The sequence below is a fragment of the Spea bombifrons genome, chromosome 1, assembly GCF_027358695.1.
Source record: "Spea bombifrons isolate aSpeBom1 chromosome 1, aSpeBom1.2.pri, whole genome shotgun sequence".
Lineage (NCBI taxonomy): Eukaryota > Metazoa > Chordata > Amphibia > Anura > Pelobatidae > Spea > Spea bombifrons.
In genome coordinates, this window is record NC_071087.1 from 94,333,988 (window position 1) to 94,348,144 (window position 14,157).

General features: G+C 38.7%; 1 protein-coding gene across 1 annotated transcript; it reads right to left on the minus strand.

Moving 5' to 3' along the window:
• Positions 1 to 2,648: 2,648 nt before the first annotated feature.
• On the minus strand, positions 2,649 to 13,435 carry CAAP1 (caspase activity and apoptosis inhibitor 1). The gene is made up of 7 exons (XM_053465918.1): positions 13,210 to 13,435; positions 12,941 to 13,093; positions 8,656 to 8,859; positions 8,437 to 8,521; positions 7,699 to 7,774; positions 5,157 to 5,234; positions 2,649 to 3,409 (listed from the first exon to the last, which is right to left on the minus strand). The coding sequence occupies exons 2-7, from the start codon at positions 13,052 to 13,054 to the stop codon at positions 3,061 to 3,063; spliced, it is 906 nt and encodes a 301-aa protein (XP_053321893.1). The 5' UTR covers positions 13,055 to 13,093; positions 13,210 to 13,435; the 3' UTR covers positions 2,649 to 3,060.
• Between the last annotated feature and the right edge of the window lie 722 nt (positions 13,436 to 14,157).

The following is a 14,157-nucleotide window of genomic DNA, read 5'->3' on the forward strand; positions in this document are numbered from 1 at the left end:
TCTCTCTCTGGGGAGTTGTGCTTTTGTTGTTTATAGAATAATATGAATGTGGGATTCCCAACCGAGAAGAAGCCTTTGTACAGCTCAGATTAAAGTCTTGAATCAGGTTTCCCATTAGGCTGTTTTACATTCTGCATTTTGATATTGCTCCTGCATCTCAGCAGGGTAACCAAGTACACATATCCATTTTGTTACAAGAAAAAGAGCTATGGCTGGGAGGTTATAAGGAAATCATGTGTTTTCGACAAAAGATTAACCCTTTTGACAATACACATCTATTGTATTCGTAATAGACAACAAAAGAAAATAAGATTTATATTTTAGGTCCTCAGAGCATGTTTGCTTTTTTAGCATATTTCTTCAAATGTGCAGTCTACTGCTTAGTATTTGACCTAGTATCTCAAAACACATCTGTCCAAGTATCTCAACGGCTAATGGCCTACATCTTTTTCTTACTGTACACAAGATTTTCCGGCCACAGAAACAGACTATGGGCTAAAATGTCCATTGTATAAAACCGCAACAAAATGTTTATCTTTATAATTTTTATGTGCTTGTCACAATGGGGGGCTGTCATAAAGGAACAGTACTTTGTGAACTCCCGCTAAGCAGAGATCATGTGGTGTACTTATCTAGTAGACCTCAGCCCAGATATTGTTTTTTCTGCCTCACTTACCAACTTATGCCCCATGATGAGCAGCAGTTTGTATATAATTTGGCAAAGAGCATTACCTCAGTGTATGTATGAAGTAGCTCCAGTAGCATCCAGCTAGGCCACTGTTCGCCAAATCTCCTTAAGGTTCTTCTATAAAAGTCTGCTCTAGTGCACAAACGAATCTTAGAGTTTTACATCCCATAGACAGGGTCGCCCTGAGGCAGATGCACAGCACCCAGGCGGCAGGGAGCAGAGCAGACAGGGGGCGAAGAGCGGTTATCACCAGCATAACTCACATCACTATATACTGTGCCGGACATTAATGGTGATAACCGCTCTTCACCCCCTCTCTTCTCTGCTCCCTGCCGCTTGGGCGCTGTGCACCTGTCTATGGGATCTAAAGCTCGCTGGATGCTCCAGTAGGATCCAGCAGCATCCAGCTAGGCCACTGTTTGCCAAATCTCTTTAAGGTTCTTCTATAAAAGTCTGCACTAGTGCACAAATGAACCTTAGAGTTTTAGATCCCATAGACAGGGTCGCCCTGAGGCAGGTGTACAGCGCCCAGGCGGCAGGGAGCAGAGAAGAGAGGGGGCGAAGATCGGTTATCACCATTAATGTCCGGCACAGTATATAGTGATGTGAGTTATGCTGTACTACCGTCTGTGTCTGTCTTGCTATATAACAAGGAATACACTGTACCACTCTGTGTCTATATAATGACTAAATAATAATGAGTTATACTGTTTTCACTTTCCTCAAAATAACCTCTTAAAAAAATATAGTGGGGAGGGCACAATTTTCTGTTCTTGCCTCGGGTGCAAAAGGAGCTAGCTTGGCGGCTTCTTTAAAGTCAAAGGTGCGGATGTCACTGACATATTCAGTGTAAAACTGTTGGGGGGAAATGTCACTTACAAGTTGTTTGTGTTGAAAAATGTCCCTGACAACCAGTTTAGGAACAAAGATGGCATTGGTACGTTGTTTGGTGACAAAGGTGGCACTGTAGGAAGTGAGTAACATGTTACATGGTAAAGTTGGGGGCCCAAAGAAGTGTAGTGGTCATCATAGAAAATATGGTAGTTAGGGTGTTATGTTGGTTAAGGGGGGAGTTAGAAATATAGCCACACTCACCTGGGGGTGCCAAAAGAAAATTGCACTTAAAAATCAGTGACCCTAGGCTTGACTCTGCCATGGATCCAGTTTACCATCAACCAAATTATCTATTATTGTCCTGTCCCATATGGCTATGCCCCCCAGCTTGCTAAATTGTGATTAAACTGTGACTTCTAATAATAACAAATCATTTATTGTAATGTGATAAAGAATTTGCAGTAGGTGCATTTTGGTGACATCACAGCAGCTTCCAGAGACTACAGAGAGCTATCTTTTAAAAAGACAGGCAGTGAGAATCCGCCTGTGTAAAGAATGAGACAGACAAACAAAACAGCACAGAGTAAATTATATACACAAGCACACACACACACACACAGAGAGCCTAAAAGAACTGACTGGAAGTTCATAGCTCAGTGTTATAAGATTTCATCGTCATGACACTTTCGCTACCTAAATAAAGTATGGTAATTTCATCAAAAAGTGCAACCTCAGACTGGGGTCCTTGTAGTGCTACCTCAGGTCTGCTTTAATTCACCAAATAAACACAGGTTCTATATTTTAAGACAATCTAGAATTTATAATATTTAGATTGTGATGGCAATTGTATAGTACGATATTGTATATTAAATTCATTTTTATTTTCTCCTGTGAGTTTTAGGCTGTTTGTTATTCAAGTGGGCCTCTCTTTCCATTTCTGATTTCTACATCTTAGAATTATTTATACAGTGCCACATTGTGAAGAAAACTAGCATCAAACTTCCTCCAATATGAAAAGTATATATAAGTGCCATACTGCAGTGAATCAAATGTCACACTTTGCTTAACATTTTCTAAACGTTTGCCTTACAAAACCTTATAGACATCCTTCACACCAAGAATGTAATTACTGTGCTTTTTAAAAAAGTTCATTTTATTATTCATCATAATAAACACATATGGTAAGGTCTAAACAACACTTTTTTTGTTGCAAAAACAATATTTTGATGAAAACAGAAACATTACAAATATAATTCCAAGTGAACTGAATCAGCATTCTAATATTAAATTAGTTGTGCTACCTCCACCTCCCGAGTAGGAAGTTTTTTGTTCTGTACACAAGTTTTTTTAGTTTATGATACTGTACCATCGACATTCAGTAGCTATCACAATGTAATTATATAGATGCCAATAATGCAAGGCACAAAGGGTTCCACAAAAAATCCCTGGCAGTCATATAGCGCTATCTAAGGTGTATTATACCTTCCATTTTACCATTTAGTGCAAGTGTCTGGAAGTAAACTGGTTAAAACAAAATGTTATAACATGTTATCACAAGCCTTCTTGGCATTTCCTGCCTTCATCAGAGCTTTAATTGCCCTGGCTCTCATCTCTAATTCGAGCAGCTCCAACTGCTGAGCAGAAGGCTGAATGTCTTCTGCAAGCACCGTCACCGAGGCAGACTGCTCCTCTTCAATTACTGGTTCAGCCAGCCCCAGGATTTCATTCACACTTTTTTCAATGTCCTTCACAAGGTCATCCTGCTGTCCAGCTGCTTTAGGGACAGCCACGGCAGGTGTCTCATGTGCTCGTTCCTCCGAGCCTGCCCCTTCAATATCACTGTCAAACGTATCAGCATTTATGCTGATTGCATCACAGTCTTCTCCCCTGCCTGAAAGAAAGCAGCAGAAAATATCAGGCATATTTTAGAAATCAGGAACTCCTCTGCAGAAATTGCTGCATGGTGTGAAATGTAGAGTCCTGAAATTCAAGTATTTTGCATTATGGCTACTTACTGAAACATAACACCGATCTAACCACAAATTCACCAAAACAAGGCTGACTTGATACATGATGTTGATAAGAGCACGAGGCTTTCTGCCAAACAGAAACATAAATTTGACAGCAGATAAGAACCATTCGACCCATCTAGTCTGCACATTTTACCTGATGTACAGACTTATACTTAATGTAATGCCGCTACCCTTTAACTTTTAAAACCCATGGTGGTAGGAGTGGATACTTCATTATGGACAATGCCTTGGTATATGCACTAGAAATATGCAAGGTCTTAAGTTTCTACAGTCACATTTCACCAGTTGTATAGATCACACGGTTGCTTTTATAGTGGAGGAGAACCATAAAGCTAGGTTTAGTTTAGTTCTATGATTGATTGCGTATATGTTCATTGTGGAGCATGATATTCCTGATCTGAATACTAAAAAAAAAACTGCCTAAATACTGAATTTTTGAAGCCATAACTTTTTGTAAAATTAAAAATCTTTAGCTTCAAAAGGGCGACTTACATAGAGGCAGCTGATCCATTTGTTCTTTTCCATTCTAAAAAAGACAAGATGTCCCAGATCTTCATAAACTCTTCATACCATTAGTTCTACACTATATTTTCTGGTTTAGTTCTCTAGAGGTAGGTCTTGAGTATTCCTTTTGTTTTCTCAGATAGCAAGCAAAAGTTTTAATATGGAACACAATATACTTACTTACTAAGGTGCTGTTAAGCACATGAAGTCTAATTTATCAAGCACAATACATATTGGTTTTAAACTGCTGCAGAGACATTATTCAGATTCTGAAGGAGAAGAAAGTTGGCATGCATTCATTTGAATAATTATTCCACCCTTTTTCTGCAACCTGATATTACCAAGGTAAACAACATAATATTAAATGCTAGCACCATATAATTATTAGCTCATAAATCAGTACGACTTTTAATATCCTTGGGAAACCTGCATCCATAATGGGGTGTTCAAGCCTCCCACAAGCTAATCACAACTTGTGCTTGTTTGTAAATATATTGTGGGTTTAACTCTTTATTTAATTCTGCCTCCACACAAATCATATTCATAGAAAACTGACAATATTTCATTTAAGAATTAGTAATATGCCTCAATTAAGGTAAGGTCAATTAAGGTAAGGGTATTGGTGTCCGAGGGGATGCAGTTGTGCTAAATAAGTTCATGGTATATAGGAGAAGAGATAAGGAAGATTATATGCACTTGTTGAATCCCCAGTAGTCTGTTAATTAAAGAGACACTCCAGCCATCATATGCACTTAAGTGCATTTAACTGTGTGGGCCCTTTTACATTTTTGTTTTGTTCTTATTGCAAATGCATGGGGGAGCCTGCACAATCATGTGCATCTGTCCCTTTCCCAACCCCCCAGCTATTTTCTGTGTAGAAGGAGAGGTACAACGGTGTTAAAATATAATTATTCTCACTAATGGTAGGTATCTGTTAATGCCTTCTTTGGTGTAAATGTGAAGTCACTAGAACCATTAGCTCATCGACTGTTGTGGAGCTACAATGTACATAAGCCATAAGATGTGCATCAGGAGACCCACCGCTTCGCTGCTTCTGTTGGAAAGCATCTTACCAGTCTGGTTAACCTACGAATTACTTGCCTGTTTTTGAGTCTGTATCATCTATACCTGCATTATCCTTCAACGAAGTAGTGGAATCTACATTGTTGTCATATCTGTTATAAAAATAAAAAATAAAAGAGAAGAATGGTTTTCAAATTTTCAAAATTTAAGTGTTCTAGCTATAGGAGTCTATTTGCTAAAATGCTTGATCATTATCTGCAACATAGCAGGGTTTCCCAGAAAAGAACCATATGCATACTTGAAACGTTTAACACTATACATTACGCATAGTCAACTCTTTACTTCTCACAAGTGAAGCTTGGGATTGCCCTTTATATAGAACACTGAAGCAGGGCAGTTGCTTTAGTGTTAACTAAAGAGGGAGCTTGTTAAAGAGCTGAACATTTTAAACTCTCAGATATCAATATTTATTATGAACGGCACACCCCAGTGAGCTTCTGCTAGCAACCGTCAGTGTAATGGCACTGAAAGCAGTGTAGGTACGTACAAATACAGAAGTGGCAAAAAGGGTATTTAAACAGTTTGTCTGTGACAGGACTGTGGCATCCTATGTATGTTTAAATTCCCTTACCAGGTTTTAGCTCTGATATCTCTTGAGTTACACATCTCAAATGACACAAACCGTGGAATTAGCCAAATAACAAGGACAAGATGGTGGTTTGAGTGGCCCTATCTACTAGAATAGCCTTAGCCAAGTTACAATGCCTAGTGAGGTCGCCCATCTCAAAGTATAAGAAAATGGACAGTCTATTTATACAAAAGATCATGGTATTGATTCTCTGGCTCTCCAACCCTATTCTCTGCACTTAAGCCTGGTAATTCCCTCTGATTATCCTATTGGAGAGCAGGTCTAGTTCGGAGAGCTTGTACTCAGGAGGTACGAGATACAAAACACCAGAGATGCAATATCAACAACTAGTAACTGCAGGCTAAACAACAAAAGCGGTTTCCAGGGGCTTTATTGTGTGCTAGTAGCATGCCTGCATAAGACCAAGGATAACCTAGAACACTGGTTCACACGCAAATAAAATGTTCGCTCCACCCCAAACCATATGAATGTATGGTGCAAAGAGGTGGCTTTCCAATGCATGTGCCTCGCAAGCCCCAGAAGCACTAGCGACATGTGTACAGACTGCAAAACACCCTCCTTATCGCCAACATTACAAGAACTATAATTTCCATCACAAGCAAAATAGGCAATAACCCACACAAGATGCCATTACTTGCACGCAAACTGAGATGGAATAGAGAAAACACGACCATCTGCTTTTCAGGTCCCTAGAGTGTTATTTCCAGACCACCATTCCATCCTTTAAAGCCTGTAGCAGACATATCATTTGCAGTAATAGAGAAGGAAAGCAGGGTGAAGAAGTTCTACAATGCCATCTAGTGACAGATATGAAAGCACAACTGAATTTTTGCATTTGCTACACAAGAGTTTTCTGGAAATGTAAGAATTCAAGAAAAAAAAACCAAAATAAATATGAAAATATAATAAAAAGAGTTAATGATTTTCATGGTATCCCAGGGAGAGAAGATGTAATAAGGGCCCAATTTCAGGGAGACGAGTAACTGCTGCAAATCCTCCAACCCCTGTATAACATTGCAACACTGGCCTTTGAGGCCCTTTTCCTCATCGCATTTGCCCTAGCACACATCCAGTAATACAAAAGTATGAGTAGTTATGGTAATGTAACCAGAAGTTGTTGGCTCTGAATGGGAGTAGTAGCATTCAGGTAAGATATTTTAGGGATTGAGAACGGATGTATATGGCCAAGCGTGATCTATGTGAAAGTGTGGTGTGGGTGTCATTCAGAGTACTGTGTATTTTATGAGCGCGTGTTATTTATTTTAAACTACTAAATGCCTTAGTTTAACTGAGAGTAGCATCTGCGTTTGCACATAGTCTGTTATTTTAGATTATATACACTTGTTGTGCTCCCAGTACTCTTAATAAAATGGACGCTCCAGCCATCATATTAGGTATATATTTGTTTGTTTTAGGTTTGTTGTTGTTTTTTTATAAAACATGCTCACATTGGTTTGCACAGGTTCCTGGTCTCCCCAAACTGCCTATACTATGCCTTGCCATCACAGCGGCCACAACATGCTGTACCCAGCACAACACGTGCTTCTGAGTGGAACACTGGGATATGGTCAATATCCTGCCACTCAGTAGGAAGGATGGTGGTTGCACAGGTAGGCACTAGGACATTGCCCTGGGTCAGACCTAGTGCAGCAACTGGTATTAATACACCATCGCCCAGAGGCCACCGCTTCCAGGAACATCTTTACTACACAGCACATATGTATATATTGCATTTCCTTCATTTACTTAGGATTTTTATAGTTTGATTTAAAAAAAACAACCAAATATGTAAATTTAAATGTTCCAGAAACACATCAGTACTGGGACTATGTTGATTGCCATGCCAAATAAATCTAAATGTCTAAATGTGCCATGTTTGCGCCATAATGGCCCCCTATGGCTTAAATAACATCACGGTCAACTCCCAGCAAACTGAACAGTGAACCTGGTGGTCTTTTAATACTTACTGAGCAGTTAAATCTGTTCCAGTCTTCACATGTGGATCACATTCATCTTCAGTGGCAGAATCTATACCTTGCTCACCTATGAACAAATAAGAGTTTTGAGATAGAAATCCTAAGAATATGTTGAAATGCCTTTCTTCTAATTACAGGATTTTTTGAATATGAATACAAGAAGAGTGTCAGTTTACCATTGCCTGTAATTATAAGCATTTGGTAGAGAAAATGTTGGTCTCACCTCGCTCTGAGATGAAGCACTTTATCTTAACAAGGAATCAGTGCTTAGTGAATGGAACACTTTGCTGATAATGTTTGTCTCTCTTTAGAGACAACTATGTTGATATTTCATACTATGTTTTGGGTTTTCTTACAGTCTCACAAAGATACTGGCTTTAGGGTTACAAAAATGTGCATGTGGATTTCAAAAAAATGCTTACAAAAAATAAATAAAAAAGCTTACAAACTCTTATAAATTTACTGATATATTAAAAGTGCCAACATTTATATAGGCTGAACTTCAAATGTTTAAATTATAATTTACATTTCTATATGTGTTGGTGGTATAAATAGGACAGGCAACATTGCCTCTATCTCAACCTCCTAGTAGATTGTAAGCTTGCAAAAGCAGCGTCCTCTCTTTCTGTCTTATGTGTGTTCGGGTTATCAACTTTAATAGTTGTAGTTATTGTGCTATAGGATCTGATGGCACTCTATAAATATAACTCAATAATTGTATATTAATACCTTCAAGAATTTTAAAAAGCTTCTTCTCCGACAACAGTTGCAGTTGCTCCAGACACAGCTGTTTGATCTCATCAAGTGAATAGTCCTAAAATAAGAGAAGGTAGGTTAAAAAAATACAATGCATAAATATAAATGAAATCATATCCATTCAAGTGCCAAGGAGATGAGCTCAGCAGTTTTCACAACCAAGGCTAAATAGATTTTACAAGTTACTAGTACCTTTAGTAGGTCAGGGAGCATCTTCTGTAGCTTCTTCTCTCCAACCACACGAAAGCACTGCTGAAGCATCTCCTTCTTGTCAGATATGTAAAAGCTAATAGGTTTAAGTGGCACATTCAGGTCTAGGCCTCCTTCCTCTATGTCACTCAAGTCATCGGCTTCATTCGCATTGTCGCCAGTAGGCAGGTGAGGGCTTTCTGCATCCTGAAAAGGTAAGGTCAACACATAAATGGGTTATGTGACTTCAAAGTACATATGAAAATGTAACTGGGGCGCTGCTGCATCAGTACTAAAGGAACAGTTTGTACGAAAAGTAGATAGCTATTGTAAGATTTTTTTTGTCACAGAGTCTTTCCTTCCTCTATATTGTAATCAATGTTTTTTTGCAACGTATTCTTGAGTTGTCCAAATTCTGAAAAATATTTTTACTTAGTTACCTCTATTTATGTTTAGATACATTGTGGCCAATCGTCCCTCTAAGGCTAAGCTGTGCGCACATATACTTTTTACAAGCGCACAACGGAAATGTACGGAAAAAGTTACTGGGGCTGGTCATCCAATTGTAAATGTGGCCGCAGCAGCAAAAGAGATACCAATGACTGCACAGATCTCTTCTCACTATGCGCCAGTCAGCGGCGCACTGGATATAAAACATCATATCTGGCACGGCACTGACCAGCAGACGCACAGAACAATTCACCACAGACTGCCAAATGCAGAAATATGATTGTATGAATATGAAGGGAGTGTGCTAAGGGAAGATGATGGAAATAAGGCTAGGTGGGTATGGAGATAATGAAAAGTTATGTTAGGTGGCATAAAGATGGAGGGCATCGCAATATGGGGCAACGATGGAAGGGAATGGAAATTTTGGTGGTTGGGGGATAATGATTGTTGTGAAAGCTGTGAATGAATTATGATGGGGAGTGGTTTGATGATGGTCAGGGACTTACACATACATATACACACATGGGTTCACTCCATCACCTTTAGCCAGGCATGTCCAAAGTCCGGCCTGCGGGCGAATTGTGGCCCGCGTTCCGGACTCATAAGGCTCCACAGATAAGTTGCCCAAATATAGATTTTTTTTTTTTTTTAATATTAAAGGCAACGTGATTTAACACCTGTTTAGATTTGTCATCCAAGTCACAAAATTAAAAGTATGCCGTTTTCAATAAACTTTGCATAAAATAGTTAATTTGCATTTAATTTTAATGGTTCAAAGAATGTCAGGCAAAATGGTCGGCCCTCGCACATGTTCACTTCATCAAATCTGGCACTCTTCGAAAAAAGTTTGGACATGCCTGCCTTAAGCAAACATAATCTTACAACAAACACCCCCACCCAATCTAACACCTTACATGTACATACACATACGCATTCTTACAACATACATGTATACATATATACACAGCAATTTTAACACCATACACCAGGGGTTGGCAAAAATATAGGAGCCAGCTTGTTTTTCCTCTCCAATCATATTTTTTTTTAAGCTATTACCCTCTGGCCTGTATTAAAAGGATGTTTATTGGGGCAATGCGACATAAAACACAGCTTTCTTCAGTGCTGCAGTTAACCTTTCATGACAAGGGGTATTTTACACCATAAAGACTTAAGCTTATATGTTTAACCATTATTCTTACTCTTACACACAAACACCATACAGACACACGCTAACACCTTATGCTCATAAACACTAACAATGTGCAGCAACACACACACACACTAACATTCCAAACTAATGTAAACAATGCTAACACCATACCCTAATAGACACACTGTAACATACACAGCACCATACATGCTAACACCACATTCTTATACACATGCACATGCTATCCAACACTTACACATACATAGACACACCCACTCTAACACCTTGCACATAATATATATTGGCAAGAAAAAGTGAACCCTTTAGAATTACCAGCATTTATATATAAATTTGTCTAAGTTACAATAATGAACAAACACAATCTGTTTTAATTGATAACACACAAATTATTGTATGATTCATGTCCATATTGAATACATTGTTAAAACATTAACAGTGTGGGTTGAAAAAGGTATGTGAACCCCTAAGCTAATAACTTTAACAAAAGAGTCAGTAGTTATGAATTAAACAGGATTGCAGGGGTGTTTTAGAGCTTCTTTGACATTTTAAAAAAATGGGTTTGCTATTCTCAAGAACAATCTACTGATGTGAACCATGCCTCACAAAAAAAAATCTTAGAAGACCTACAATTAAGAATTGCTGATTTGCATAAAGCTGGAAAGGGTTACAAAGTAATCTCAAACAGTTCATCAGTCCATAATTAGATAAATTGTTTCAAAGTAAACATGATTTAGTACTGTAGCTACTCTCCCAAGAAGTGGGCGCACATCCAAGATAACTCTAAGGGGTAGATCAGATCACATTAATGAACAATTAACGCACAAAAAACAGGTAATTCCAAATGTAATTCCATTGTATACACACGTTCGTGGACACTAGGGAAACATTCATTGATGTTTTATTTAATCGGACAACAGTTATCAAAGTTATCTGGAAACAATTTTCATTCTCGCAAGATGGCAGCATGTTCTTTAAAAAAAAAATAAACAAAGTTTATTTTTCCAAAGTTTCCAAGACGGTCTTTCCAGACCAACTGAGAACTCTGGTTCCCCTTGCAGGTTGAATACAGGTACCGCATTCAACCATGCAAGTCAATCAAGCCCAGCTTTCTAATCAGAATGTGATTAGTAAAATATTTTTTAAAAAGGTGGTAACATTTAAAAAACATTATGCAGTGATGTCACCATCAGGGGAACCATCCAGTTCCAGCAAAATGTAAAAAAATAAAGTTTATTATTATTATGAGCAAGTGCTAAAATTAATGCTGTGCCTTCCCAAAAATCCGACATGGAAAGAGTTAAAATACTAACATTTCAAATACCCAAAGGGTGTCTAGTTTTTTTAAAAAAAATGGTTTGATGGAGTATATTGGAGTGGCTGGGTTCAAATATAGGGCATAGGCACAGACTGACCAAAATGGGAAAAAAGCACACATTCCAAATGTGGCCTTCAGCCCCCAAACACCAGACAAACCCATGAATGGGGGGTATCGCTGTACTTGGGAGATGTTGCTGAACACATATTGGGGTGTTTGACAGTGACATATACCAGGGGTAGTAAATTTATACCTGAAGTACGTGTGTGAAAAAAAACCACAAAACGTTCCACCATAAATTTTGACAAAACTGGTGGTAAAATTAGAGCATGGAATAAGTTAAAAGACCAGCATTTAAAATACCCTGAGATGTCTAGTTTTCAAAAATATATGGATTCGATGGGGCAAATTGAACTGACCGGCTTCAAAGATGTCCCAAATAGGACATGGTGGCAGAAGGACCATATGTCAAAGCTCCAAGTTAAAAAATGTGCACTTCCCAAATGTGGGGTTTTACCTCCCAAACAACCCGACAAGCCCATGTATGTGGGGTATCACTGTACTCTGGAGATGCTGCTGAACACATATTGGGGTGTTTGAAAGTGACATATACCAAGAGCTATAAATTCATACCTGAAGAACAAATTGTGTGAAAAAAAATACAATAAAAACTACCACAAACTTTGGCAAAGGCTGGTGGTAGAATTAGTGCATGGAAATAGTTACAATACCTGCATCGGAAATAGCTTGGGGTGTCAAGTCTTTAAAAACATATGGTAAATTGCATTGGCCGGCTTCAATACCACCTGGGGCAGAATGACCAGATTTGGAAAAAAAAATGGTTTTGAAATAGCAAAACTCTACTTGTACTTATTGCCCAATAACTTAAAAGCATTGGATATTTCTAAACTCAGGACAAATAGTTGAATCTATTTAGCAGATTTTTTATTAGCTTTTGCAGATTAATAAAAGATTTTTCAAATGAAAAATTGGAAAAAAGCACCTTCTCTCACTTTTTTCTTATTTTTTTTATAGGAAATTAGATGGTATGATCCAATGAAAGCCCTTCTTGTCCTGAAAAATAACAATATATAACTTGTGTGGGTTCACTAAGTGGGTGAGGAGAAAATTACATCTAAATATGAGCACCGCAAAAAAGCCTAAGGTCCCAAGGAGGACCGCCTTCTCATCACCAGTCAGGCCATGAGTGGTCTTATCACCATAACAACTGATGAAATAGTCCATCCTCTCTGGTTGCTATGGTAGTAAGTCCACTTTTCAGACTTTAAGCCTAACTTTTTGGGGTTTTTTCATACCGAACCCTTCCATAGGCCTTATATAACAGATTTTACCTGTTGACTTTGCTCTGTGCTCCTTCTCTTTCTCTCCACATGTGCCCCAGTTTCACAAGAGTCTGACCTTCTCCTCTTCTTCTTTTCTTTAGAGCTTTTCTTCCCACCAGTCATGACAGCGTAAAATGGAGAACTGTATGTTTGAATCTAGAACTGTATGCGGTATGGATACAGTGCAGACAATGAAATAAATGGTTACTGACAGCACCTGTAAACAGCCACATAAACACTTTATTCTCAAAGGTGTAACCAGGCAGATCCCAACTCACCTAACAGCTCTGCTATAACGTACTCCCTCGTAGGACCACAACAGCTGCAGCTGCTGACCAATCAGAGTCCTAGAAACGCAAACACGTTCTACGGCGCAGAGTTAAAAACATTCAGGGCAAACTGGACGCTGGCGCTGACAACGGCGTCATTATGTGAGAAGCCCGTAGACCTTCGTCCGTTTTGGTCTTCAGATAAAGCTCATCTGGCGTTGAACTCTGTAAATCGCGTTAGGGGCACGTTTACGTATGCTCCTCCGTAGACGGTATTGCCTCTAGCGTTTAGAACATAGCTCCAAACGTAACAGCGGTTGCTTAAAGCGTCGGGCGCGAGGACACGTATACGTAAAAGGTGAAGCTAAAGTAGACATGCCTTATGAGGGCGCATGCATGGTGACTCTTAGGAGTCTGGTTGTTATGCATGCATTAAAATGTTTTTATTTATATCTATTTTTTTGCAATCGTCTGTATTGTGAAATAAATGTCAGTATTTTTAATTTAGGTGTTTTAATTGCGTACATCCCTAATCATGGCCTAGCTTTTACCCATATATTTAAAGGGAACCACCATGAAGACGTTTTGGGGGGTGCATAGTCTCAGGAGGTCTTGCAGCTGATTAAGCAACATACTTGTCTTTAAATCTAAAATGAGTTAATAGATTATAACCTATAGTGTTCCTTTTTTATTGTTTTCTATAGCACCATCATATTCTATGGCTCTGTACAACGCGTAAACAGGACATACGTAGTATATAACATAATTGGACTTACAGAAACAATAGGAGACAAAGGGTCTGCTCAAAAAGCTTACAATCTATAGACCCAGTGCAGGAGGAATCCATTATGGGGGACTTTAGGTTAACACTCAAACTGCCGATGCATGCTACTTCTAAAGCTAGGGAAGATGTCCCTATTATAAGTCAACAACTGCACGGAAAGCCATGGTCCCCTC